The sequence below is a fragment of the Pituophis catenifer genome, unplaced genomic scaffold, assembly GCF_029215685.1.
Source record: "Pituophis catenifer annectens isolate HBS135680 unplaced genomic scaffold, rPitCat1.0.hap2 SCAF_1, whole genome shotgun sequence".
Classification (NCBI taxonomy): Eukaryota; Metazoa; Chordata; class Lepidosauria; order Squamata; family Colubridae; genus Pituophis; species Pituophis catenifer.
The window spans coordinates 180095870-180123267 of record NW_027256881.1 but is presented as its reverse complement, the minus strand read 5'-3'; the positions used below and the strand labels follow the sequence as shown (position 1 = coordinate 180123267).

Below are 27398 nucleotides of genomic sequence, written 5' to 3'. Positions count from 1 at the left end.
GAACCATCTACCTATATTTCAACCATAACCAGGTCACAAAAGAGGGGTGATACAACCCACATGGATTGGACGGCAGATGATAAGAGTGTTCATTGACAAAACATGAGTTGCAAAAAAAGACACGAATTTATTGTGATATTTGCATACATTAATATGGAAACCCGAAAAAATTATGGAGCAACGCAGCCTGTCTCAGATAATGTTACCACAGCTTGCATGTCTGCTAGTTTGGCATGGATAGGTGCTGCTAAGCAACAACTAGAGCCCCCTTTTCTCTTGGTATTTGACACTGGACTTCCAAGCAGAAGATATATTACCTCGGAGACTATGTTAGGGTTAGGGTTATGAAAAAGCATGATTGGCTGCTGTGCTGAACCATCTTCTAGGTGCCAACACAGCTGCAGATTTCGAACTTTAATGGCATGTTCTACTTTCTTCTCCCATCCCCCTCAATTTATACAGCTGAAATATGAAAGCTTGCTATTTGAATGTCACGTAGTTGGACTTTTCTAAAATCCTAATTTTATTATGTCAAGCTAATAATAATCTGGGGAGTTGAGCAGCAGGAATTGTAGAAAAGAGATGTGGAGCAAATCACTGTGTTCTTCAATTTGTAGGTTTGCACCAAAGAGGAAAAATGCAGAGATCAACTGATTAAGCAAATACCATCTACAGATCTAGTGTGTCTACAAGTAGTCCTGGACTTGCAATCACAATTGAGACCAGAACAGCTAGTTTGGTATAATGATTAAGGTATCGGGCTAGAAAACAGGAGACCATGAGTTCTAGTTCTGCTGGCTGGGTGACTTTGGGCCAATCATTTTCTCTCAGCCAATTCACCTCACAGGGTTGTAATGAGAAAAACAGGAGAAGGAAGGAATATCACATATGTAATATGTAACTCAAGGTTATAAGTAACTTTTATAAGTAACGAGTTATAAAAATATAAAATAATAAAGGCAGATATAAAAACATCTAATAAAATATATAAATAGAATTGTAACTTTGTAAACTATACTCTTATTTTTCTGTTGCATTTTTTCACTTATTTTAAGCATGTTATGTATATTTTTGATAATGTATTTTTGTATTTTGTTCCTATTTTGTGTAATTTGAAAAGCAACAAAAATAAAATTTAAAAAATGATTCTTATTTTCCATATTATCAGTGTCAATATAGCTGTCATTTTTCATATCTCTACACCAACGTGGTCTAGAGTCAGTTATTTTGACTAAAGATTATTTAACACCTTTGCAAGAATGATGCAAAAAACTTACGGTATCAAATCATTAGGTTTTACATCATTTTCAGGTTTAACACAGCATTTTTATCTTCTAAATTGCATAATAATTTTAAATAGAAAGACGCTATTCCAAGCTAATTACCGAGGGTGCAGGCTTTATTATATTTGTTTAGGTCTGATTCTAAGGTCTGTGTCCAAGCATATTTTTCTTAAGCTTTTTTGTGTCAAACTTATGCAAAGACATTCATTTATCATAAAGTTAATCAATATATTTAACGTTGCGATGTATTATTGCTGTTGTAGGGAAGCTTAGCTCCTGTCGAAAAATGCACGTTTTGCTAAGAAGCAAATATTGCCATCTTGGTCAATTTATATACACTTTACAATATTTACTTTGGGTCCAGATTTAAAATATACAGAAACGCAGACGAAAAATCCCCCCAACGAGTTTTACTGAAACCTAGAAAAGCCTAGGAATTAAAAGGATCCCCCGCCCCCTTAGATCGCATAAACAATTACGGGACGAAATCAAGTAGCGAGCTCCGCTGTTTCCAAAAAAAAAAAATAAAATCGAAACGTTCGCTCCTTTCCCCCGCCCTCTGCTCCGTTCCGTCTTCCCGGCAGGCCATCAAAAGCACTTCCGGGTGAAGCGAGGCAGAGACTTCCGCTCCTGCGGCGCGTGGTCCGTTCGCCCTCGTTTCTTTTGCCACGCGCATAATCCCCTTGCCTTTTCCCGGGGAGCAGCTGCGCTCCCCGCTCTCGATCCCGCCGCAGCGATGCTGGTTTTGTTTGAGACGGCGGCTGGGTACGCCATCTTCAAGGTGAGGATGGGCAGCACGTGTTCCTGGGTGGGGGGGGGGGAGTTTTGGTTGATGGCGGGAGTCGAAAGCAGAAGGTTTTGTTTTCGCCTCTGCTGCGCTGAATGGCAGAAGGAGCTATATAGCGTTATCCCCCCCCCCCGGGTAAAGGATGACTTCCCTTTTCCTACTGGGCTAGCAACTTGAAAGAAATGTTGACCAACCTTTTAGATGACCAGCTTTCTCAAGCTTTCCGAATCCATTTTGAAATGTCCCCGAAATTGATTGGCGATGTCCTGCCTACTTTATGCTCGTGGATGGATCATCTTTTCTCCTTTGCCGTGGGTGGGTGGGTGGAGGAGAGAGGACAAATTGTTAAAAATGGGGAAGAAGCAAGTTTTGGAACATTCCTACTTAATGCATTTCTGGTTTTAGTGTGAGATGAGTCCCCTAGTGATTAAAGGCTATCATAACTTAGAGGCATACAATTGCAATGAACATGGTTCTATCTTTATCCAATTGGTTGTCTGGACAAGCAATTATATATTTTTAAGGCATTTGCTTTTAATCCGGGAAGGGCTCTTGACGTTTTGTATGCTGGCTCCTTACTTCCAAAGAAAGAGAAAACTCACTAACAAACTACAGGTAGTCCTCGACTTACAACAGTTCATTTAGTGACCGTTCAAAGTTACAACCGCAATGAAAAAGTGACTTATAACCGTTTTAGAGTCATGTAATCCTCTTTTGCAACCTTCTGACAAGCAAAGTCAATGGGGGAACTAGATTCACTTGACACCTGGGTCAACTTATCAACTGCAGTGATTCACTTAACAACTGTGGCAAGAAAAGTCGTAAAATGGGGCAAAACTCACTTAAAAAGTTTCTCACTTAACAACATAAATTCTCAGCTCAATTGTGGTTGTAAGTTGAGGACTACCTGTATAATTTCGCAAAAACCTGAATCTAAATCATCTTTTTAATTCCCATGGACATTCTTGATAATATTTAATTTCTCTGTAGAGAGCTGCTTGAAGGAACTCCCTCCCCCCTCCCAAAAAAATAGCCCTTGTCTGAGGCAGGAGTACCTCACTCTGTTATTGTATTCATTCAGTTTATGTCCCGCCTCTACTGATGGACTTTAATTTTAGGCTTGATTCATAAACTTGGCTCCAAAATTGTGACTTTGAATAGCAAGATATAAAAGTTCTTATCTTTTTATTCATAGAATAACCATGGTTAGATGGTTATAATAAAAAAGATATGAACTTTCATATCCTGCTATTCAAAGTCACAATTTTGAAGCCAAATTTAAGCCAGCTAAATAAACATTAGTAAAAAGGTTTACAACTTCCCCCTGGACTATATTCTAACTGAAATTGGAAAAGTTAAGTGGCATGGATATACAGTTCATAAAATAGACCTGTTGTTGTTTTTTAACCTCAAAGCTTGGAGTATAGTTTCACATTTTTAATTTCTCATAGTGACAAATAAGACAGATATTTTGTTGCCAAATATTGCATATATTTCATTAATCTTTATCTTTACCACAGGTTATAGATGAGAAAAAGCTTCAAGAAATTGATAATTTATGGAAAGAGTTTGAAACACCTGAAAAAGCTAATAAAGTGTAAGTAAAGTTCTTCAAGAAGTCGTAACTAATATTTCAAGAGCATGGCCACTAGTTTTTTGTCTGTCTTGATTTTTTTCTATGGGGTTTTCTGGAATTACTTTAAATTCTTGAATACAGGATATAAATACTTAAGTCATGTTCTCATTGGTAGAAAAAGCATCTATAAATCAACTTATTGTTGTTATTATGTCTTGGCCATCTTCCAGAAGATGGTGAACACTGAGTTTTTCTGATGGGAATTTGCGTTATGATACCTTGCCGTTTGGCATTGTATCTTTTGATGTTTTGTGGTTTTTGTCTTTTTGTATTTCCCTATTTTTGTTTTATTGCACCTGTAAACTCTTTCAAAGGACTAAAAAATATCTGACAACTAAGTTGACATTTTTAGCCACTTAGAATTTTTGGAATGAGTGGCAAAGCTATTTCATTCTAAGAGTTAGGTTTATGCTATGTTTAATTCTGCAGCACTATGGTAATTAGGACTATCAGATCTGAGTTGCAAAAATCTGAATGACCACTAGGCTTAGGTATCTGTACAAGAAGGCTTGCTGAAGTGGAACAGGATTTATATAACACAGATTAGTTAGGAATAAGTAGGAAATAATAGAATTGATTAATGAACTACCGGTAGTTAAGTGTATCTTATAATTTTATAAAATTCATGTTTGTATACAATATGTGTATGCAGAATGTTTTTATATTTTGTGTCTATTACACTTGTAATAGTTACATATTCTATAAAGTAGGCTGTACAGGTAATCCTCATTATAGCAATCACAATTGGGACCAAAAATTCCATTGTTAAGCAAAGTGGTCACTAAGTGAAAAATCATGTGACTTCAACTGCTTACATTTTACATTGGACAACTCATACTAACCGACTGTAATGGCAAATGGGACTGAGGAAGAGATGAATCAAAGTTTGTGCATTGGTCACTGTTATTTTTTCCTCACTGTCATAATGGCAAACAGTTGTTCTCCAAGGCAGTTGGTAAGCGAGGACTACTTATAATTCTTAGATGGGTGACTAACTTGCCTAAAAGTTAATTAACACCTGAACCAAAATCTTTTAAAGTATACTTTCCTCTTCGTATAGGAGACATTGACCTGATGAACTGGGAGTTTTAATTAATCCAAAAAAAAAAAAGTCAGAGATTGCATGCTTATCAGTTTTTGACTTTCCTGAAAAATGTTTATAATTGAGAGCAATTGCTCTGGTCCTGATGATCTTTGCAAAAACATTTTGATGTTTTTTATTTAGCGTAAAACTGAAACACTTTGAGAAGTTTCAAGACACAACAGAAGCTCTTGCAGGTAATACTTTTTCTATTAAGGTTATTGATCACTTTTAAGGATAGCATTATCTTAAACTAGTTTCCAGACATTGAGTGCAATTTTCAGGGATACATAAGTTGACCTTCTAGAGCTGTTATTGTAGAAGAAACAGTGATTTACTTGAAGGAGGTGGCCCTTCAGTTAGCTTACCAGCAAGCTGCTTAAGGTAGGAGAAGTGCTTGGCATCTGGGATGTTGGATTCCAATTCTTATCAGCTCTAATGAGAGTGATCAGTGATTAGGTGTGAGGAGGATAAAGTTTTAATTTTTTGTGAATTAAATTTACTGCTTTAAATTGGACTTGGAAATAGCATTTAACATATGCTGTATTGAGTCATTTTGCCACCCTGCCTTCCTTTCTTTCTTACCAAGTTTGTATAGCTTTACTTACGTCCTTGGAAATGTCTAATTTTGCAAATAAATTTCTGAAAGGTAGACATGCACTTTCAACTATTTTCACATTTGCTAGTATACAGGTGAAACTCGAAAAATTAGAATATCGTGCAAAAGTTCATTTATTTCAGTAATGCAACTTAAAAGGTGAAACTAATATATGAGATAGACTCATTACATGCAAAGCGAGATAGTTCAAGCCTTGATTTGTCATAATTTTGATGATTATGGCTTACAGCTCATGAAAACCCCAAATTCACAATCTCAGAAAACTAGAATATTGTGAATAGGTTCAATATTCTAGGCTCAAAGTGTCCCACTCTAATCAGCTAAGTAAGCCATAACACCTGCAAAGGGTTCCTGAGCCTTTAAATGCTCTCTCAGTCTGGTTCAGTAGAATCACAATCATGGGAAAGACTGCTGACCTGACAGTTGTGCAGAAAACCATCATTGACACCCTCCGTAAGGAGGGAAAGCCTCAAAAGGTAATTGCAAAAGAAGTTGGATTAATAGAAATTTATGTGGAAGGGAAAAGTGTGGAAGAAAAAGGTGCGCGAGCAGCAGGGATGACCGCAGCCTGGAGAGGATTGTCAGGAAAAGGCCATTCAAAAGTGTTGGGGATTTTCACAAGGAGTGGACTGAGGCTGGAGTCAGTGCATCAAGAGCCATCACACACAGACGGATCCTGGACATGGGCTTCAAATGTCATATTCCTCCTGTCAAGCTGCTTCTGAACAACAAACAACGTCAAAAGCATCTTACCTGGGCTAAAGAAAAAAAGAACTGGTCTGTTGCTCAATGGTCCAAAGTCCTCTTTTCTGATGAGAGCAACTTTTGCATCTCATTTGGAAACCAAGGACCCAGAGTCTAGAGGAAGAATGGAGAGGCACACACTGCAAGATACTTGAAGTCCAGTGTGAAGTTTCCACAGTCTGTGTTGATTTGGGGAGCCATGTCATCTGCTGGTGTTGGTCCACTGTCCTTCATTAAGTCCAGGGTCAACGCAGCCGTCTACCAGGAGATTTTGGAGCACTTCATGCTTCCTTCCGCAGATGAGCTTTATGGGGATGCTGACTTCATTTTCCAACAGGACTTGGCACCTGCCCACACTGCCAAAAGTACCAAAACCTGGTTCAATGACCATGGGATTACTGTGCTTGATTGGCCAGCAAACTCATCTGACCTGAACCCCATAGAGAATGGGGCATTGCCAAGAGAAAGATGAGAGACATGAGACTGAACAATGCAGAAGAGCTGAAGGCCGCTATTGAAGCATCCTGGTCTTCCATAACACTTCAGCAGTGCCACAGGCTGATATCATCCATGCCACGCCGCATTGAGGCAGTAATTGATGCAAAAGGGGCCCAAACCAAGTACTGAGTACATATGCATGCTAATACTTTTCAGAGGTCCGATATTGTTCTATGTACAATCCTTGTTTTATTGATTTCATGTAATATTCTAATTTTCTGAGATTGTGAATTTGGGGTTTTCATGAGCTGTAAGCCATAATCATCAAAATTATGACAAATCAAGGCTTGAACTAACTCGCTTTGCATGTAATGAGTCTATCTCATATATTAGTTTCACCTTTTAAGTTGCATTACTGAAATAAATGAACTTTTGCACGATATTCTAATTTTTTTTTGTTTCACCTGAACACATCAATAAATATAATGTATGCAAGAAAATCCATTAACAAAAGCATTCTCACCATTTAAAGCAGCCTTCTCCAACTTGTTTTCCTCAAGACGTTTTGGAGTATAATTTCCATTATCTCCAGCAAAAATGCATATTTGGAGAGCATCAAGTTAGATAAGGTGAGAATAATCTAGTCGGGTTGGTGCTACTACAGCATATTTGTAATGTCATCATGCTTTGGTATCATCCAAAACTGAATCGTGGCCAAGACTGTAGTGCAGACAATGTACCTCTGCAATCTAATGCCATGGATGTTAATCCAATTAAACTAGAGTGTCTCATGGTATCTGAAGCCAGATTGGGTGAGATAAAATGGCTACCCTTTTCCAACCTCCAAGCACAGATGGATGTTAGGAGCAACTTTACCTTTATAAGATTACCGTATTTTTCAGAATATAAGACGCACCTTTTTACCCCAAAAAAGAGGTGAAAATCTGGGTGCGTCTTATAGTCCAAATGTAGCCCCTGAACAAAGCCTTTTCAGCCTTTAAGAGGCTGAAAAAAAAGCCTCTCAAACAGAGATTTTAGAGGCTGAAAAAAAAAGCAAGGCACAGAGCTCACAGCCAATGAACTTGTTGCTAAAGTTCACCTCTGGGAACAGCTGATTGGGGGTATTCCAGGAGGCCGATCCACTCCAATCAGCTTTTTTCTTGCTTTCTTCCCCAAAAACTAACGTGCGTTTTATATTTCGGTGAGTCTTATAGTCCGAAAAATACTGTATCTCTATTTAAATAACATTTTACTTTTCATTAACCAGTACGGGAAGGTAAAATCCACTTAAAAACAAAGGGCTTGGTTAAAAAAAGCCTTTTTTTTTGTGCCTAGTAGCATTGACCTTGATTGAGGTCCCATATATTTAATTTTGTTCTGGGTAAAGATGCTTGATAGCAGCTGAGAGAGCGAGTGCACACTATATGTTTGCTATCCTTTCTGTGCTCACTGCTTTTATTTCTGTGTGACTTTATCATGTTTTTTTAAAAAAATATTGTTATAAGATATTTCCAGTATAGTGGAATTTGTGTAGTATTAACTAGATTTTAGTAAAACTAGATTACAGGCCTGAGAACTGAATCTGCAGGCTTCATACTAATTTCTGTTGTCAATGATGTATTGTTAGTGGACTGAATCACTGTGATTGCATACAACATTTCGTCACTACCACTGAGACAACAGAGAAAATGAACTGTTTTGTGAGCTATGCTTGGTACTTTCTGAACTTGGTTGTTTTCTTGCAAACATTTCATTACCTAAACTAATAACATGGGTGCATTATTCTCTTATTATTCCATGCTTATTTTTCTGGTTGGGTCTTTTAGAAAATTCTAGATTTTTAAAAGCTTTTTGTTTTCTCCTCAAGCATCCACAGCACTGGTAGAAGGCAAAATCAGCAAAAATTTAAAGAAAATCTTAAAGAAAATAGTAGCCAAAGATGCCCATGAACAGCTAGCTGTAGCAGATGCCAAACTGGGAGGTGTAATCAGGGTGAGTCTTAATATCTACATTGAAACGGCTAAGTGGTATTCCAATAATGGCATGTGCGAAGGGCCTGTAATAATTTCATTATGTATTCAGTTATTCAGTGCATATCACACTATATGCATTATGGTGTGATGGTGCCCCATCACACCATAAATTAATTTATTAAATTTATATGCCTAGCAACTCTGGGTGGTTTACGATTCTTATGTTTTAAAAACTATATAAAAACCACAAAAACAGCATAAGACAAACAGGCATATTAATGACAAGGAAATTAAACCGAGAGGGGAACAGAAAGGAAGAAAGAGACATTGATTGTCCTCTCCAAAGGCCTGTGCAGAGAACAGGAATGAGCATTTGAAATCACAGCTGGCAGTTATTCGTAGTTATTCTGGGCAGCTAATAATGGTTAAAAAAAAAACCCTGGCCAACTGCAAAAACCGGCATCTTGAAACCAATGAAACTATGATTATTATAGCCCCACGTCAAGGCTAACTTTCTGGGTCCCACCAGATGACCCGCTTTGATTGATGACAGGTGCAACATTCCTCTTCTGCAGGATCTCATGGGAAAGACAAGCTCTTAAAATCTTACCATATTTAAGTAGGATTCTCTGCAATCCTATTAGTTATGGCTTACATAACTACGTGTGTATATGTCACTATGTAGAGATAAAAATTAAATTTAAAAAATCAAGACATTTACCTGCAGGGTTCTAATTTAATAAACATTGTACAAAAGGAAAAAAAAATGAAATTTTATATTTATATCAATCTGTCTGATTTGTCCTTGTTTGAACTGATGGTGCCATTTTTTCTGGAAGTTCGTGGCCTGTTGATTCTTACATCATATGTATGAATATGTATGTATATATGCAGCTGCACACACACAAACAGTGGAGACCAACCTGGATTGCCATTTATAAGTCCTTTGCCATTGGCCTTCATGGCTAGTTAGATTGGAGGGCAAAAATAGACTGGGGAAGAAGTATGGAGTATACAACAATGTAGACCATTAGTCTTAGGCAAACTTATATTTGTTATATTTTTGCAGCTTTGACTATATTGTGTGCATTTTTATCAAAATGATACAATTTGAAATTCTGCAGGAGAAACTGAACTTAAGTTGTATCCATAGTCCAATGGTTACCGAGCTGATGAGGGGCATTCGCACTCAAATAGAAGGACTTATCAGTGGCCTTCCATCCCGGGAGATGGCAGCTATGTGTTTAGGACTGGCACACAGGTATTGTTTTCCCATTCTTGATTATATCAGCTTTTTGAAACCGGGGGCGTATCTCTGGTATATTAGATCTCAAAATCACCCCCAACACAGAATAATTGTAATTAATTGGATTAATCATTTGGATTCCAGATGAAAGTATCCATGTTGATGTGGATTCTTTTCAGCAAATATAACCCAAGGATGTGAACTAATATATGAAGAGATGAAAGTTGCCATTACTGGCTTACTGTATGTCTCAGACTGATTAAGATAGCCTCGTGGATATGAGAGGCGGTCCGTGTACTCTGTGGAGTGAGGGATGTCTTCCCATTTTCTAAAGGGAGAAAGCTGTATGATACAATCAAAAATCTCATCTCCCTGAACCTGAAAGATTTTGTTACTAGTTTATTTAGATCAGGAAAGGCCCTTCTGGCCCCTTTATTGTCAGAAATTTGTCTATTTGTTATGCAGGAGAAGACTTTCTCCTGCATAGTTTGCTCTCTCTCTCTGTGTGTCTCCCTCTCCCTCCCACTCTCTCTCCCCCCCCCCCCATGGAATGTAGATAAAAGGAGGCATGTTTAACATCCCATTATTCCTGACACTTAGGAGAATTTATTTCATTAATTGAATTTTGACTTCAGTGGTACTGATTTTAGAATTTTATCTTGATTTCAGTTGTTTTTTTATTTTTTTATTTTGTAATTTGTATTTTTAATTGCTATGGATTCCTTGAATGTCAAGTAAAATGGTTAGATATAAATCCTAAGTAATTAAACACAGACTGGAAATGATGGAAGCATTTGGCACATTTGGAGAGTGTCACATTAAGGAAAGCTTTCTATCTTACCTATTGGCTTATATATGAAGTAGAATATAAGTTTCACTTCTATACATGAGTATGTATTTGGGGGGTTGGACTAGATGACCTACAAGGTCTCTTCCAACTCTGTTAATGCTTCCAAACCCATGCTTTGGGGAAAAAGTTACTGAATTTCAGGTAACTGTATAGAGAATAATGAACATTAAAAAGTTCTTTGAGAGTTAATTTCCGCAGTATAATGAGTGGATTACTTTTTGATGAAACAAAAAAATCTGTGGCAAATACCAAGTTTGATTATGACCTAAACTTACGTTTTTCTGCAAAGTAGTGAGCACATAAAGTAAAAACAATCCCATCAACAGTTTTAAAAGATGGATATGAGTTATATTGTTGGTTTGAGCTCCAAGCTTGGCAATTTGGATGCAAATGTTCCATCCCCATTCGAGGAGACATCTTCAGTGTGCTTTGGATTGTCTCCTCAAAAGGAGACAAAATATTTGCAACCAAATTACTATGCTCGGAGCTCAAGCCCATAACATAACTACTGATCTGAGCTACTAATATTCAAAGACATTTCATGGATATGAGTGCCTGGGTTTGAATCTCTCCCCATGTTCCAGACAAATATTCTCTTTAACTAATAGCTGTGCAGTATGCCTTTAACAAATAGATGCTTCCAATACAGGGAATGCTAATAATGAATATTTTTCAATAAACTTTCATTAGTGTTGTCACCTGCTTGTATACAAAATTATTTCTTTCGTGTTTTATTTTTAGCCTCTCACGATATAAATTGAAGTTCAGCCCAGACAAAGTTGATACAATGATTATCCAAGCAATATGTAAGTACATTTTTAAGTGAAATGCTTTTGATGTACAGTATTAGGGTCTGCAAGTTTGGGATCAGTATGAAACTCCCTAGCATGATACTGGCGAATTTGGGTTTTGTTCTTGTTAATCCTAACAGTCCTGCTATATCCAATTTATGATGTGGTCAAATGCCAACATCAAGATGACAGAGTCTTTGAGATGAAAAGGAAACCAGGTTGATGATGAGACCCTCAGTTCAGATTTGTGGGATTTGCTTAATACATAGGGTCAGTTTTATAGAATTGGCTAAGTGTATGATTTAGTATAGACCTAATATTGTAATGCATCTTAGACAGCACAATTCCTAAAGTGGTGTAATTAAAGATATATCATCGGCCTTTTAAGAAATCTGTCAAAAAATACCATGTATAATGGCAAGACTTTACCCTAAAGGTTGAACAAGCTATAAAATGAACAATTTTGGCTGATACAGCACAATGCTAATTGCTTAGTAGCATTGCAAGACAAAGGATAAATGGTTAAAGACTAAAAAACATAGCAAAACATCTTGATGGTTGATGTAATTACAAATTACTGGAAGAATAAAATTTGATCTCAAGAAAGGAGGGATTTTGAGAATGATGACAGAATTTGAAACACAAAAAAAACCCCAAGATCATCTATTAGCATCATATAGAGATTGGCATTGAAATATGATATGCAGAGGGAACAAATTAAAATTGCTTGAGAAAGTAGATGGAAAACCTCAAAGGCATAATCACAGAAGAACACTAGAGCTATGGAAAAAAATCAAATTTATTGCAAGCTATAATTTGGGGGGAAATTATGGTACTAAATGTTTTATAGATAGTATATGATGCCATAACAACAAATGTTGAAAATGTTGCAAAAAATAACATTTTTGCAGATGTGATCATGCAAAAAAAGTTCAAAAGTGCTTTGGGCACTCGGTCCAGAAAAGGTTAACCATCACTGTCCTAGATAATTAAAGAGGTTCTTTATGCTCAAGGCAGCCATTTATATAAGATAAGACACCATACATAACTGGAAAACTTTTTTGATTGTAAGTTGCTCCAGCATAAGACTACATAACTTTTAAAACATTTCTGCATTCTTGGAAGCTCTTTACATATTAATTGGTTAAACACTACAGACATTAATTCATACTTTTATTTTAATTAGGTTGAGATTCTGAAGAAGTTGAAAATAACTTCTAAAGCTATATAGACCGTAACTAATGAACAGTATGGATGGTGGGCATGTATTTGAAACCAGAGCATGGTGATCTTCCAAGATAATACAGAAAAAATTACTAGTATGTGATACATCTTGAAGAGATCATTTTAAATATGGCTGTGCATGTTCTCATGTTAGAAGGAAAACAGAATTAGCCTTCACTTAAAAGGATCCTAGAAATTAAGATATACCATTATAGTTATTGAATTGAGGGGTAAAAATATGAATGGTAGCTTTTTTCCATCTTCTCAGGCTGATATTTTTGGGGCACCTTACAATGTTAGAAGAGATGTCCTTTTATATCTAAGTGTCTTCTTGTAAAACATATCAGAAATCCTTTGATAACTTTAAATTGCCATGTTTCACAGGAGTGTTCAAGAAATAAATATAATTGAGGCATTACATGATACTAATACTATTTTCAAAAACGTTTATTTCCAAAATATAACCGAACTAAATGAAACACGTATTTTGCCTTTTCCAGCTCTTCTTGATGACTTGGACAAAGAATTGAATAACTACATTATGCGTTGTAGAGAATGGTATGGGTGGCATTTTCCTGAACTGGGCAAAATTATCACAGATAATCTAGCATACTGTAAATGTGTACAAAAAATTGGTAAGTAATGCTTAAACTGCAAATGGTGAACAATCTGACCTATTCAGTATCTCTGAAGTTATTCAAGTTTTCCTATCAGCTGTGAGGACCAGGCTATAACAGCTAAAGAATGTAGTTGGGTTACTAACTTTGTCTTCTTATTTACATAAACAACAAAACTCTTTTCTGTATTCTGCCGACTTCTTCAATATTGAAAAATACTACATATAGTGATACTCTATTTTGCAGTTGTATGCGGAATGAAATGAAAAGACTAGATATTGAAAAGTTGTTCTTAACTATAGATTCTTATCTAAATTACTAAGTAGCAGGATGGATAAAAATCAATGATTTTTTTAAAAAAATCAAAAAAAATCAGATTTTTTTTATTTAAATCAGATTTTTTTTATTTTTATCGAATTTATTTTAATAAAAAACTTTTGGGGTAAAAATCTATCGTAAGATAGTTTTCTATTTAAGATACATAAATAATTTAGTTTATTCAGCATGAAATGGAGCTTAGTTATGTAGCATGAGGCTGTATATTCTGCAACACTGGGACTATCGATGAGTCAACAGTGGGTCAAAGGAGTAGCAGAGATGACAGTTGCGCTTTAAAAATTATGATTTAAATCAAGTTGATTTAAATCAAGCCTTTTTACTAGTGATTTAAATCATGATTTAAATCAACTCGTTTTAAATCAAATCCACCCTGCTAAGTAGAAATTCCTTGTTAGACATAAACACATGAAAATCATCCATTTGCTCCTTAATTTCCTTTTCATGCTCATCTAGGTATGACAAACCTATAGCTAGATGAACTCTTAATTTCTGTTTGCTGTTTGTCCTTATTCCTACTTTATATTTTTACTCCCTAGGAGACAGAATAAACTTTTCCTCTTCTGATCTGTCTGAGCTCCTTCCGGAGGAGGTGGAAGAAGAAGTGAAAGCAGCTGCAGAGATCTCCATGGGGACTGAAGTGTCAGAAGAAGATATAAGCAATATACAGCATCTTTGTGATCAGGTGATGTGTAGTGGCAAATGAACAGAGGCAGTAGTAGGCTGGTTAAAAGTTACCAGTCAGAAGGCCATTTAACACATCTAAGTGCCACTTGACTTACTCCTAATAAGTTTTAAAGCTAAAGAAATAGAATCTGAGTGGATTAATTCAGTTTGGTTGATCATATCTTGGTTTAATGAGCTCAGGCATGAAGAAAGACTTGTCCACAAATAGTCAAAGTCCTTGTAATTGTTTATATCTCATGTTCTAATTAATTCAGAAAACATCTATTTAACCACAGTTTATTTAGAAACGGTGATTACTAGCTTTGATAATGATAGTTAAGGATAGGCACCCCAGTGGTTAGATTGCAATACAGCAGGCAAACTGCCCATATTCTGGAGTTTGATCTTGACAGGCTTGTTTGATTCAGCCTTCCATCCTTCTGAGGTCAGTAAAATGAGGACCCAGCTTGGTGGAGGCAATACTGGATGCTGACATGGTAAACGGCCCAGAGAGCTGTAAAGCACTATGGGGCAGTATATAAGTCTGAAGTTGCTGTTGCTAATTTAATATGCTGATTTGTACCAAGACTGGCAACCAAGTTTTAAAAAATGTTGGTGAAACCACAACCTGTCATGCTTTAATTGGTTTACATGAAGTAGAAAGCAAAAGGGAAACACATAGGTACTGCATACATAAGCAAATTTATGAAATCAAAATATGATTGCCCCCAAATCTTGTGGTTAGTTTTTAATCTGTTTGGAAATTGATCGTGTTATAATTTTTTAGAAGACAACCAAATTTGCAAATTATATTAGTTTTCGGTGGCAAGTGATGATTTCTCTAATGATGCTTTCCTGATGTACGACCTATGAGGGTTGCATAGTCACTACCTCTTCTGATGCCATCACAAGTAACTGGTTATCATAATTGGAACATGTTCAGGACAACTGCTTGGTTGAATATATATACTTGCTTGTTTCTTTCTGTTCTGAGATCTGCAGAAGCTTTTCTAGGTATACACTAAGATAGCAGAATGGTATCTTTCAGGTCATTATAGTGCCAGGAGGCCGATATAACTTAGTGGTAATGGGGCAAAAATATCACAATAAAATCCTGTTTTATTTCTTTATGCTGGATTAGAATTTTTGTTGTTGAAGTATTCATACTTTAAATTCTTATTCCTAGTAATAATAATAAAAATCACTATCGGTTAATTGCAAAAAGTAGTTTTACTTGGATGTCAGTTTGCATCCTCTGACAATACCTTTAACAACAACAACTCCTATCCCAGGTCCTTGGGTAGGTCTCAATTGATGGATAAAAATGCCAAATCCAGTCAACATCGTGACTGGTTGCGCATAATAATAGATTATCATACTCCTGATGCCTTAATACCTGTTAAGGAATATCATTTCATTCCCAGTTTTCTTTGGCAATATTCCATAGTTTGAATCTTCTGTTATTTTGTCTTTCAGGTTATTGAGATCTCTGAATATCGAGCAACGCTGTATGACTATCTGAAAAATAGAATGATGGCCATTGCACCTAACCTCACTATTATGGTGGGAGAACTAGTAGGAGCAAGGCTTATTGCCCATGCTGGTATGTTGCAATTCTGAGTTTGTGTGTTGGTTGCATGCAGCACCCCTTACTATAATTATCTTGGAGATTAACTAAACAAGAAACCATAATGCAAAGTTGCATTGTCAGGTCAAGAAGTTGACGATGATGACATTATTTGAACTTTGCTTGATTTCCTCTTGGAAGGTGAAAGCAACTTTAGTCACTACCTCTTCTGAGACACTTCTTGAGCCATTCTCTGCTTTTCTCACTCATTCACTCCCAAATGCCAGATTTATGCTTCCCTTAGGTTATTTTCAAATCATGTAATGGAGCAGACAAACTTAGGTTCAGGATTGTCCCTACAATTCCTGGGAATTGTATAGTGTACAATTGTACAGTAATGCCCATCCCAGTGAGGCCTTTTGTTCCTGTTTCCTAGAGACCTTTAGTCGGTTTGGAAGGTAGGAGGTATGAGGCTTTGTCATTTCCAAATCTTGAACGTAATGTTTTGTAAAGGGCCTATTTCAGAGTTTACTTCATTCATATAATCTACTATTATCTTGTCTGCAATAGGTTCCCTGCTGAATCTAGCGAAGCATCCAGCATCAACAGTTCAGATTCTGGGAGCTGAGAAAGCACTTTTTAGAGCACTGAAGACTAAGCGTGACACTCCAAAGTTTGGTCTGATTTATCATGCTTCCCTTGTAGGGCAAACTACAGCTAAAAATAAAGGAAAGGTAAGAGGTTGGACAATCACTTGCTTTGTTCTTCTCGCTTTTGTTTCTGAAACAGGCTGATTGAGATATGGCAAGTTTAATTGGCAGGAGATAAGAAAATAAGTAAGGAAGGGTGCTTAAAGTTCTACTTCTAGAGTGCTTTTACTCTACATCAGCTCTGAATGGTTCCATGGCCTAAGAACCATTAATACAGTGGTTCTTGTATTGATCCAGTGTTTATGTGGAAAAAAATAAAACAAAATCACTGCCCCCATCCATCAGTTAAATCATACCCAAGGAATGCTTGTTTAAACAAAGAAGCGGGGCTGTCTGAATTTGTCTCTTCCTAGTCAGTTTGGCATGAGGAACCAGAACAAATGGATTTGTCCCAGCAAGCGTGATTAAATATTCTCTGCCCTGAGCATTCAGCTTGTACAGGTCTTGGCTGATAGATACATTCTGGAGTCCTCTCACTCGTCTATGGGATAATTTGTGACATTACGAGATTTGTTTCACTTTTTTCCCCCCACAGATTTCACGTATGCTAGCAGCCAAAACAGCTTTGACTATTCGTTATGATGCCCTTGGAGAGAGCACAAGTGCTGAGATGGGAGCCGAGAACAGATTGAAAGTAGAAACAAGATTACGGCACCTGGAGGAGAAAGGAGTATGTTTATAAAAGCCTCGTGTTTTTCGCAAATGCACCTTTGAGGATAAATAATTATTTGAAAGTGTTTCAGAAATACCTCAGGCTTGTGTGGTTAAGCAACTGGTGGCTACAGGGTGAACAGGAAAGATAAGAACCTTGTTTCAAAAGGTCTATGAATTTAGAAAGTTATAAAATTCATTTGTCCATGGTCTCCCTATGTTTTGGGAGATTAATGGCCACAATAGCTTGGAGTTTGGGAATCGATCACCCACACACATCTGAGTAGAGATGGAGTTGGGAAGGCTGCTCTTTTTCCCTGGCAATTTCCTCCCTTCCCTTTGGGATATAGAACTAATATCCTGTATTAATTAATATTGATTAATAAACTCATAATTGCAAAGGAGCTTTTATTCCCATCAAATCAAATAGATATGGAATATATTTATTAACCAGTTGTCTCTTTTTACCTGTAAGAATAAAGAGCACTTGGTTCCCTTGTTGATTATGGGTTTTTTTCTTTCTGCTATCATCTATTCTTAACCGTTAATCTTTTTAAGTGACTTCATTGGGTTGTATCAATTTTTAATTCTTTTCTTTTTTTTCCCCGTCCACTCCTGTCCAGATAAGACGAATAAGTGGTACTGGAAAAGCTGTGGCCCGTGCTGACAAATACCAGCACAAGAGGTAGGTATATGAATGTTCACTTTACTCATGGGTAACACTGCCAAGAGCATTTAATTTTTCTGTTCAGATACTTCACTTTCATAGAAATGTCCCTTTTGTCAAAATAAATATTTCAGGCCCACCTAGCTTGGTTGCTTTTCTAGCCATTGTGAAACTGTAGATTGTAATCTTTAAATAAAGGCTTTCCCAACTTTTGCCATAATGAACTGATAAGATTGAGTATACCTACCTGTGAAGTTTACTTTTCTTAATTAGCATCTGTATTTAACATTATTTTAAAAAGAGCCTCTCTTTTACACTGTAAAACTGTTGGTGTAATGTACCCAATATCTGCTCCTTTAAGCTTTTCACAAATCGCCATAAATTCATTGAAGCTGTTTCACAACGTCCATTAGATCACAGAAGAACTGTACTGAAACAGACTTAAGGTTCTTTTTTTTTTTATTGAAAAAGTTTTACAATTACATTTTCTCCCCATTTTCCCCCCCTCCCTCCCTAACCCTCCCCTCCCCCACTGACTTCCTCAGAATATAATCCAAATCAAAATCCCCTTTTTATAAAACTTGAACCCATCCACCCCCTGTATGTTTTTCACATCTTCACAAAAATTCTATTATTCTATCCCTATATAATACTTTCAATTAAAAGCTATCTGGTATTTCCTAGTTTGATATTTATTCTGCACATAGTCTATCCACTTTTTCCACTCCCATAGATAAGTCTCTTGTGAACGATCTTTTAAATATGCTGAAATCTTCGCCATCTCTGCAAAACTGGCCATCTTCAAAGTCCATTCTTCAATAGTAGGTATAACTTCATTTTTCCAGTATTGCCCTATCAATAATCTCGCTGCTGTTATCATATACAATATCAACTTTGTTTCACCCAATGTAAAGCCCTTAACTATACCCAACAGAAACAGTTGTGGAGAAAACTGAATTTTTTTCCTCAAAACATTCTGCATAACCCACCAAATTTTAACCCAAAAGGCCTTCACTTTCTTACAAGTCCACCACATATGATAATATGTGGCATCTAAGCAATCACATCTCCAACATTTTGGTTGAACATTAGGGTACATGCATGACAGTTTCTTAGGATCTAAATGCCATCTATAAAACATTTTATAAAAATTTTCCCTCAAATTCTGCGACAGTAAATTTAACATTCTGAACCCATATTTTTTCCCATGTTTCCAACATCACTGGTTCTGCAAAATTTTGTGCCCACTTTATCATACAGTCTTTAACCAATTCAGTTTCTGAATCCCTTTCTAACAAAACATTATATACCCTTTTAATATACATTGGACCTTTCTCTTTTATATGTCTAACCAATTCTTCTTCGTGCATCATTATACCAATTTTTTGGTCCTCTTTCCATCTCAATTGAAGTTGATTATACTGCAACCAGGTTAAATTAATCCCTTCTTCCAACAGCATTTCTAATGTCTTCAGTTGCCATCTGCCCGCATCTGTAAAAAGAACTTCTTTATATAACAACCCCCCGAGTGACATTATATTTGTATTCCACATGATATGACCAAGATCCAACCACAACGGTATTTTGTAATCCCATTTGAATCGGTGCTTCTTCCAAACTCTCATCAAGGAATCTCTAAGTATATGGCTTTTGAATTTTTTGTCCACTTTATTCTCATAAAATAAATAAGTATGCCAACCAAATTCAAGATCAAAACTTTCTATATTCAATATTCCAGTCTTTTTCTTTCCAAACCAATCGCTTGCGTCAAAGCTGCTGCTTCATAATATAATTGTAGGTTTGGAAGTTTAAGGCCTCCCCTTTCTGGAACATCTTGCATAATTTTCAGTTTCACTCTTGGCTTTTTCTCGTTCCAAACAAACTTATTCAATCCTCTTTGCCATTCTTTCAATTGTTTATCACTTTTAAGTGATAAACAATTGATTAAGTGCTAAACAATTGATTAAGTGCACTTTTAAGCACCTGAAGCGTTTGAAACAAAAAAAGAAATCTTGGCAAAATGTTCATCTTAACTACTGCTATTCTTCCAAGTAAAGACAGCTGCAGTTTTTTCCAAGTCTCCATATCTTTCTGTACGTCTCGCCACAACACCTCATAATTATTTTGAAACAGTTTCATATTTGATTCTGCAACATGAACAGACTTAAGGTTCTTAACGGTGCTGTGGCAGTACTTCTACTTCACTTTGCCACCCAGCAATTGGCATTAATGGGGTTTCCACTCATTTATAATTTGCTTATACTCTTTAAATATTCCAGTGAAGTGAAGGTCTATGATCCTTCTGGGGAATCTACGCTCCCTCTGGTCCCAAAGAAGCGCAAGGAACGGGAAGAGAATGAAGAACAGGCAGTTCCACAAAAGGCAAAGAAGGCTAAAATAGAAATCAAAGGTTGGTTTAATGAAGTTTAAAAGGTGGCTCTGTAAAAGGATTTTGTATACTTGAATACTGATTTGCTAAATTGCATTTGTCAATAAGAGTAGGCCTTTTTTTCTCCGTCAATTTGTTTGGGGAGGGGGATTTGCTAATTGGAAGTCCAGAGAGAAGGAACAATCTTGTTTTTCTTCCCCAACAACTCCTTGTTTCCTATAGTGCAAAGTGTCTCTTTCCCTTTAGCAATTTTTTGGGTTTCTATTTCTAGGCCTACTTCAAATCCTAATGTACTTTATCCCACTGTTTTTCCATGTGGGTAGTTAACTAATTAAATTTAATTCCATGGCACCAGGTCCTGGCATCAATGTATTTTTAATGTGTTAAAATATATTTTAAAGCAAAGTTGTTTGTTACCTACATTCACTGCTTTTCATACAAGGCTACCTGCTCCACCTGACTTTTTCTTAGATTCTTTTAATAATAAATAAATAAATGGAAAGCTGCCACACTGCAAAGGTACAGCTCATAGACATTCTTAGAAAATAAAATGGTGTGTGGCTGTAGTCCAGAATATTACACTGAACTTGCCTTATCAACCCAGAAAAAAAAAACCAAGGTCAGTTGCTAGGGTGGGAATAAAGAATGGGATGGGACACAACTGTATGAGTTTGCCTTCTAGTAAATTGCTGTTTTGTGATTTGGCCACATCCCGCATTATAATGCACTGTGAATAAGGAAATCTTCCCCATGGTAGCCATAACACATGTGTGCTGAAGAGCACACAGCATTCTTCAGCATTTTAGTCTTTTGCATGCCTAATTAATTTTAGGGTGGTCTTCAGGGTTTTGTGCCCTGAATCTTAAGTACTGTACCTAACTGAGCATCTCTAGAAGAAAAAACAGTTGTTTTTTTGTATTTTATTTCTGGCAAAGCTTTTATCAGCCAAGCTTTAGTTGGCAACCTAGGAATTATATTCATTTCATAAGTACATTTTAGTTAATTTAGGAACTGTGAATAGATACTATGTGACATTAGTGTAAAGATACATCAGTGAACTAAGATGGTAGAAAATATGTGGCTTATATTACCTTACAAATGAACTGAGTGCTGTTTGTCCAGGTGTTGGATGTTAACTCCCAGCAGTCTTTAAGCAGCATGATGAGAGTTGCATTCCAACATCTGGAGTCATATTTTGCTTATCTCTGTCCTACTCCATAGCATCTATATTTCTATAAAACATTTCTATATCACCCTCCATTATGAGTGAAAATGAGGTTTGTATGATTATTGTATAGATACGTTTGAAAGTTGCAGATGGTAACCTTGGTGTATCAGGACATCTAGGTAAGCAGGAGTACAAAGCCCTTAAGCAGTGTTGCATGGACCAACACTTTGAGATGGATAGGTGTAAGCCATGGTTCAGAAGGAGAGGCTCAAGGGCCCTTTTAACAGCCTTATTGTTCCTACCTTACAGAACTTTTGAAGCTGAAGAACTTTGTTTTGTTTTTGGTGAATTAAGTCACACCTCTAGATTAAAGTTTCTTGGTGAAAAATTTGAGAAGTGAGATCTCCATCCCTTTTACTCCCAGCTCCACAACAGAAAAGATTCTTGACAAAAAATACAGAAAGAAATGGACAACTGGAAAAAATTACAATTGTCTTTGTTGGGAAGAATAGCAGTAGTAAAAATGAATGTTTTGCCTACGTTTTTATTTCTTTTTCAAATGATACCAATACTCAAAAAGGATGCAAATTTGGGAGAATGGCAGAAGGGTATTAATAACTTTGGGCAGGGAAAAGACTGAGAATAAAATTAAAAATAATGCAAGATATACGTGAAAGAGGAGGTCTCAAAATGTTCAATTTAAGACTATATTACGAAGCAGCTGCCCTATCAGCAATCAGTGATTGGATCAATTTAACAGAAGAAAGAATCTTGAATATTGAGGGATATGACTTGATATATGGTTGGCACACCTATTTATTATATGACAAGAAGGTACAAGACTTTAAAAAGTCATATATTAAGGAATGCTTTATTGCGTGTCTGGAAAAAGTATCAATATAAATTAAATGATAAGATACCTATATGGGCAGTACCCAGTGTCAGCACTAGAGTAACCTGACACCCAGACATGCGATAGAGAATATAAGTGTAGAACAAAAACAAGATGTGATTACATATAAAGAGCTTCTTAATATGGAAAGAGGTACATTACAGTTAAAGTCTTTGAATGTATTAAAAGAAGAAAGGATAATTCAAACTTGGACATCTACAAGCTAGATGGAAAGAGGATCAGAAAATTGGTATCACACAAAATGAGGAAAACTTGGTAAAACAAATCAGAGACCAGAGTCAAATGCATATAAAAAGGTTGTATAATACATTGATAGAAATAGATTCAGAAACAGAGTTAGTTAGACTGTATGATAAAATGGGCACAAAATATTGAGGAACCAATAATGATGGAAACGTGGGGAAAAAATATGGGTTAGAAATGTAAAATTTATGCAAGCCCAAAATTTGAAAGAAAATTTTTACAAAATGTTTTATAGATGGCATCTAGGCCTTAAAAAGTTACCTGGTATGTATCCAAGTTTGTAACCCAAGTGTTGGAGATGTGAGTGATGATGCCACGTATTATCATATATGGTGGACATGCAAAAAAATCAAAGCATTTTGGATAAAAATATGATGGATCATGCAAAATATTCTTAAAAAGAAGATAAAGTTTACTCCACAGCTGTTCTTGCTGGGTATAATTAGAGATTGTATTAGAGACTAATCTGATTTTAAATTTAATAACCGCAGCAAGATTTTTGGTGGCGCAGTATTGGAAGAAGGAAGACTTGCCTACTATTGAAGAATGGACACTAAAAGTAGCAAATTTACCAGAAATGGCCAAAATTTCAGCATATTTGAAGGACCACTCAAATGAAGAATATATTTTGGAATGGAGAAGATAGATTGATTATATTCAAAGCAAATATCGGACTAAAAAGTTCCAAATAGCTTACGAATGAATAAAGAGATTTTAGAAAAGTATTTAAATTTAGTCGTGTAAAAGGGGAGTTAAAGTACAAGAGGGAGATAGGAGTCTATAGATAGTTAGCACATGTTAGTATATGATTGTTAAATGCTATACCCTGTATTTTGCTCTGGGAAGTAGGGGGGGGGGAAGGTCGAGGGAGGAGGGGGGATGGGAAAACATTTGTAAAACTTTCTAAAAAAAATGTTTAGAAAGCTTTAGAAAGTTTTTTTTTAATTAAAAAAAAAAGAAAAGAAAAGATTCTTGATCTTGGAAGGACTTCCAAAGATGTCTTCAGCAAGAAATACTCTTAAGATTTTCTGTTTTAGATTTTGTCAGTTATTTGACAAGATGTTTAGTTTAATGGTTTGGGTACTAAACCATTTTCTTTTGAATCATTCAAAGGGGAAACATGTTTTTAAGAATAAGTATAACATCATATGATGGTTCACAATAACACCAAACATGGTATCTTTCAAGTATACTACAATTTACATTATGGGCAGTCTGAAACATTCCTCAATAACTTCTTCCAGTTGAGTTCCATGAATGTAATTGCTTTAAGTCAATGGAATGCCTTCTTACCACATCTCTTCCTCCCCAAGGACATCCATAGAGAGTAGCAAAGGTGGCTACTGAATGTATTCAATTTGGAAATTGTTCATCTACGTAGGTAGGCAGAAAATACTCACAGTGATAAAGCAAAGTGTGTTTAAAATACTAGATGAAGTTGCAGAAAACATCTCTTATCAGCTTGTTTTCCAATATTTGGGATTGTGATAATCCATAACTATTCCTTGATGTGTCAGGAATGGATCATGGCCAGCAGCATGCTCTCATTTTTCAAAAATGCCCACTAACAACTTTGGCTAACTCCTAGCATTTCTGTTTTGTTTAACTTGTTTTTGTAATTTTTTTCCTGCCTGACACAAGAAGAGGAACAGGATGAGGATGAGCAAGTTGAACAAGAGGAGGAACATGTTAAAGAGAAGAAAAAGAAAAAACAGAAAACTCAGGAAACATCTGTTTGGGTAGAAGAGAATGCAGAGGAGCCATCGACCAGTATGGTGGTGGAGGTAGGACACTGAAAATAGCCTTTCCCAGCTTGCTGCCCTCCAGAATTGTATCTGCTGTATACCTTGAATGTGAATGATGCTGGCCAGGGCTGTATATTTTCTGGTGCAACAAATCTGACTGCCTTAACAAAGCCATCTTTACTATTTATTTATGCACCTGACCTAAGTAAAACGAACAAACAAAACCCAATTGTTTAGCTAAATGTAGACTCATTGGAAACATATATGTTTGATTCACAGGTGAGCAGATTAGCAACCTTATCCCAAGCATACCTAGCCTAGAAGAATCTGGACTATCAAAGAGAAAAAGGGGTATATATGTAGTTTAGTGCAGTAGTTAAAGGCCTTGGGTTAAAAGTGGGAGACCATGAGATCTAGTCCTGCCTTAGATACAAAGGCAGCTGTGTGACCTTGGCTCAGTCACTGTGTCTCAGTCTAAGGAAGGAGGCAGCAATAGTAAACCACTTCTGAAAAATATTGCCAAGAAAATCGCATGGTCTTGTTCAGGAAGCCACCAAAAATCACAGGCACAACAAAGTAGGGTGGGAAGGCACCTGGTAGCCAGATTTCTTTTCTAGCTTATTTGCTTAGAATCTTCCAAGGTTATAATACAGTTGCTGCAGAATGTGACCGCAAAAAAAAAAAAAAAGTTTTATACCAATAGGTACAGCCTCCATGTTGATGTTCTATTGATAGCCTTCTCTCCATTTAAAAAAAAAAAGATTGTAAATGTTATTTATTGATGATTTCTAAGGAAGATTTATAGAAAGGAATAAATCATTTTTTTAATTAGTAGAAAATTGCCTTTCCGAAAACAGTTAAGTCTCTTCACTCACCATTACTAAAGAAATCCTGGTTAGTTTCCTTTCCACCACTAATATGCTTAAAGGAGGTTTCCAAATCTAATCTGAGGTTATGTTCTTTCCACTTAAAATCCCAAAGTGCTTAGACAGATAACCTCTGTCTAAATTGCAGAAGTGGAACTGTTCCACTAAGATGCTTGGAGATAAAAAGCTTTCATACACTACTGTGCAGTTCCATTGACTCATTTCATTAATGTTACATCAGAGCTAATCATGTATTCCTACAATTAGGTAAGCTGCTCTATGTAAATATATTAACTTGTAGAAGCAAAATCAGACAATGAAGTGCTGTGCATCTCTTTCTTACAGGAAAAAAACTAGATACTATATTTTCATTTATCATAGTGAAATGATGTAACAATGCTTATGTTTCAGAATACAGAAAAAAAGAAAAAGAAAAAGAAGAAAATTAAAGAAGAGCTAGAAGATTAAGAACAGGGAGTTTTCTTGGATGGTTTGGCTCACATTTGGACTTGGGGGACATTAATTTTTGAAATAGATTTTTGTCTAATCATTAAGATCAAGAAACTGTATATTTTCCTTCAATATTTTGTTTTTAAAGCTGATCTTAGTTTTAACATTGCCCTGTTATGGTTATAGTTTTGCTTCAGTAACACTATAAACTGTTGTGAAATTGCTTATCAAAAAAGTAGTATGATTGCTTGAAATGAGTAACAATGTGTCTCCCTTCTCAAACAAAACCCCCTACTGGGATGAATTGGATTACTATCAATTTAATTTTATGAAGAAAATTTTCAAAGATCTTTTCTTGCAACAACATTTAGCAGATAGGATGCAGCGTGGTTCTGTTGCAGAACATGCTAAAATAATGCATACAAAATAGTTTTATTGAATATATACAAATTATTGAATATATACAAATAATGGCCTTTTAAATTTTTAACAGAAATAGAACTATGCCCAATTGATACAGAGAAACAGCATTCTTTAAAAAAAAAAAAAGTACAATCAGCACTACTCAGTTAAATCCCTTACAGGTAGTCCTTGGGTTATGATGGAAATTGGGACCAGAATTGTGGTCATAAAGCATGATGTTTGACTTACCCGAGCAACTTACAACCTGCCCCCACCCCCCAGCTTCCCCGTTGACTTTGCTTGTGTGAAGTCAGTAGGGAAGATTGAAAATGGCTATAACCTTTATAAGTGCAAACTGATTGTCAAGCATCCAAATTGTGATTGTATGACAGGTGCAATAGTTGAAACTTCAATGAGTGGGATATAAGTCCCCTTGTTCAGCACCATTGCAGCTTCAAATGGTAGCTGTGTCAGTATTTGATAAGCAAGAAACCAAGTTGTTTCCTTTCTCTTCACCCCACTCTTTGTACTGCTGGTTGAGAAGCAGGAATTAGTCCAAATTCACATGAACTGTTGCGCCCCTGATTTCCGTGATCTTCAGAAGCAGCAAGAAAGGGCCAGCAGAAAAAGAGGCAATATCAGGAGAATTAAAAAGTTCTCTGCAAGAAGAAACTTCTGGGTCCTAGTGGAAACCACAAACTTTATAGGACAACTTTAGCATGAAAAAGGCATGGGAAGATACTGACAGGTATCCCTGAATAAAAGTGATGTGACAGCTTTGATATTTCACCAAATGGTATTTATGGTAGAGTACGATTTGTGTTTTGCCAACCAGATACCCCTTTTGAAATCTTATATCCAATACTTTCTTCGCTATGTCCCAAACGATACTGATTATAAAGAGAAAAGATTGGTCTATATGTCTGTTTCTTCTTGATCCAAACAAGAGGCTGCATTTTTATCAGGGATATATTTTGAAAAGCTGATATTTTGGCTGGGCCTACAGAACAGTGTAGTCAAAGATTTACCTGGAATGGAGATGCTGAAAGATTGGTAGCTTTCACTTCTGTGACTTAAAATTGTTCCAAGTGTGGCTGAAAAATAAGCATGAAATACTGAATATTCAAAGAACATACTTCTGCTCGAATTACTCCAAGGAGTTTTGGACCATGAAGAAAACAGATGGAAAATTCAGTTAGTGATCTTTTAAGCCTTCGCCTCGCCTCCTTTCCTTTCTGCTAATAAGATATGGCAGTATCTTAGAAACATGCATGGAAGAATTTTGCATCTTTGGCCAGGATGTTATTGTTGTTGATAGTTAAACTAGTGTCAAAAT

General features: G+C 36.2%; 1 protein-coding gene and 3 non-coding genes across 4 annotated transcripts; all 4 read left to right on the top strand.

The window, feature by feature from the left end:
• The first annotated feature begins 1899 nt into the window (after positions 1-1899).
• On the top strand, positions 1900-26982 carry NOP58 (NOP58 ribonucleoprotein). The gene is made up of 15 exons (XM_070933239.1): positions 1900-2064; positions 3591-3667; positions 4932-4984; positions 8456-8580; positions 9686-9822; positions 11399-11463; positions 13173-13307; positions 14165-14310; positions 15768-15894; positions 16429-16592; positions 17104-17238; positions 17843-17904; positions 20166-20296; positions 24241-24383; positions 25622-26982. Exons 1-15 carry the CDS (start codon positions 2020-2022, stop codon positions 25676-25678), a joined length of 1602 nt encoding a protein of 533 aa, XP_070789340.1. The 5' UTR covers positions 1900-2019; the 3' UTR covers positions 25679-26982.
• Positions 8188-8275, top strand: LOC139309156 (small nucleolar RNA SNORD70). Its single transcript, XR_011599814.1, has one exon. It is a non-coding gene; the product is annotated as a small nucleolar RNA SNORD70 (small nucleolar RNA).
• Positions 15112-15199, top strand: LOC139309162 (small nucleolar RNA SNORD11B). The gene has a single exon (XR_011599820.1). It is a non-coding gene; the product is annotated as a small nucleolar RNA SNORD11B (small nucleolar RNA).
• On the top strand, positions 16011-16096 carry LOC139309160 (small nucleolar RNA SNORD11). The gene has a single exon (XR_011599818.1). It is a non-coding gene; the product is annotated as a small nucleolar RNA SNORD11 (small nucleolar RNA).
• Positions 26983-27398: the final 416 nt, after the last annotated feature.

What these genes read in the sequence shown, in the direction of transcription:
- NOP58 (XM_070933239.1), top strand. Translation starts at nt 2,020, where the DNA reads ATGCTGGTTTTGTTTGAGACGGCGGCTGGGTACGCCATCTTCAAG. An exon ending in TGTTTAGGACTGGCACACAG is followed by an intron (nt 9,823 to 11,398) that starts GTATTGTTTTCC and finishes TTTTATTTTTAG; the next exon opens with CCTCTCACGATATAAATTGA. An exon ending in GGCACCTGGAGGAGAAAGGA is followed by an intron (nt 17,239 to 17,842) that starts GTATGTTTATAA and finishes ACTCCTGTCCAG; the next exon opens with ATAAGACGAATAAGTGGTAC.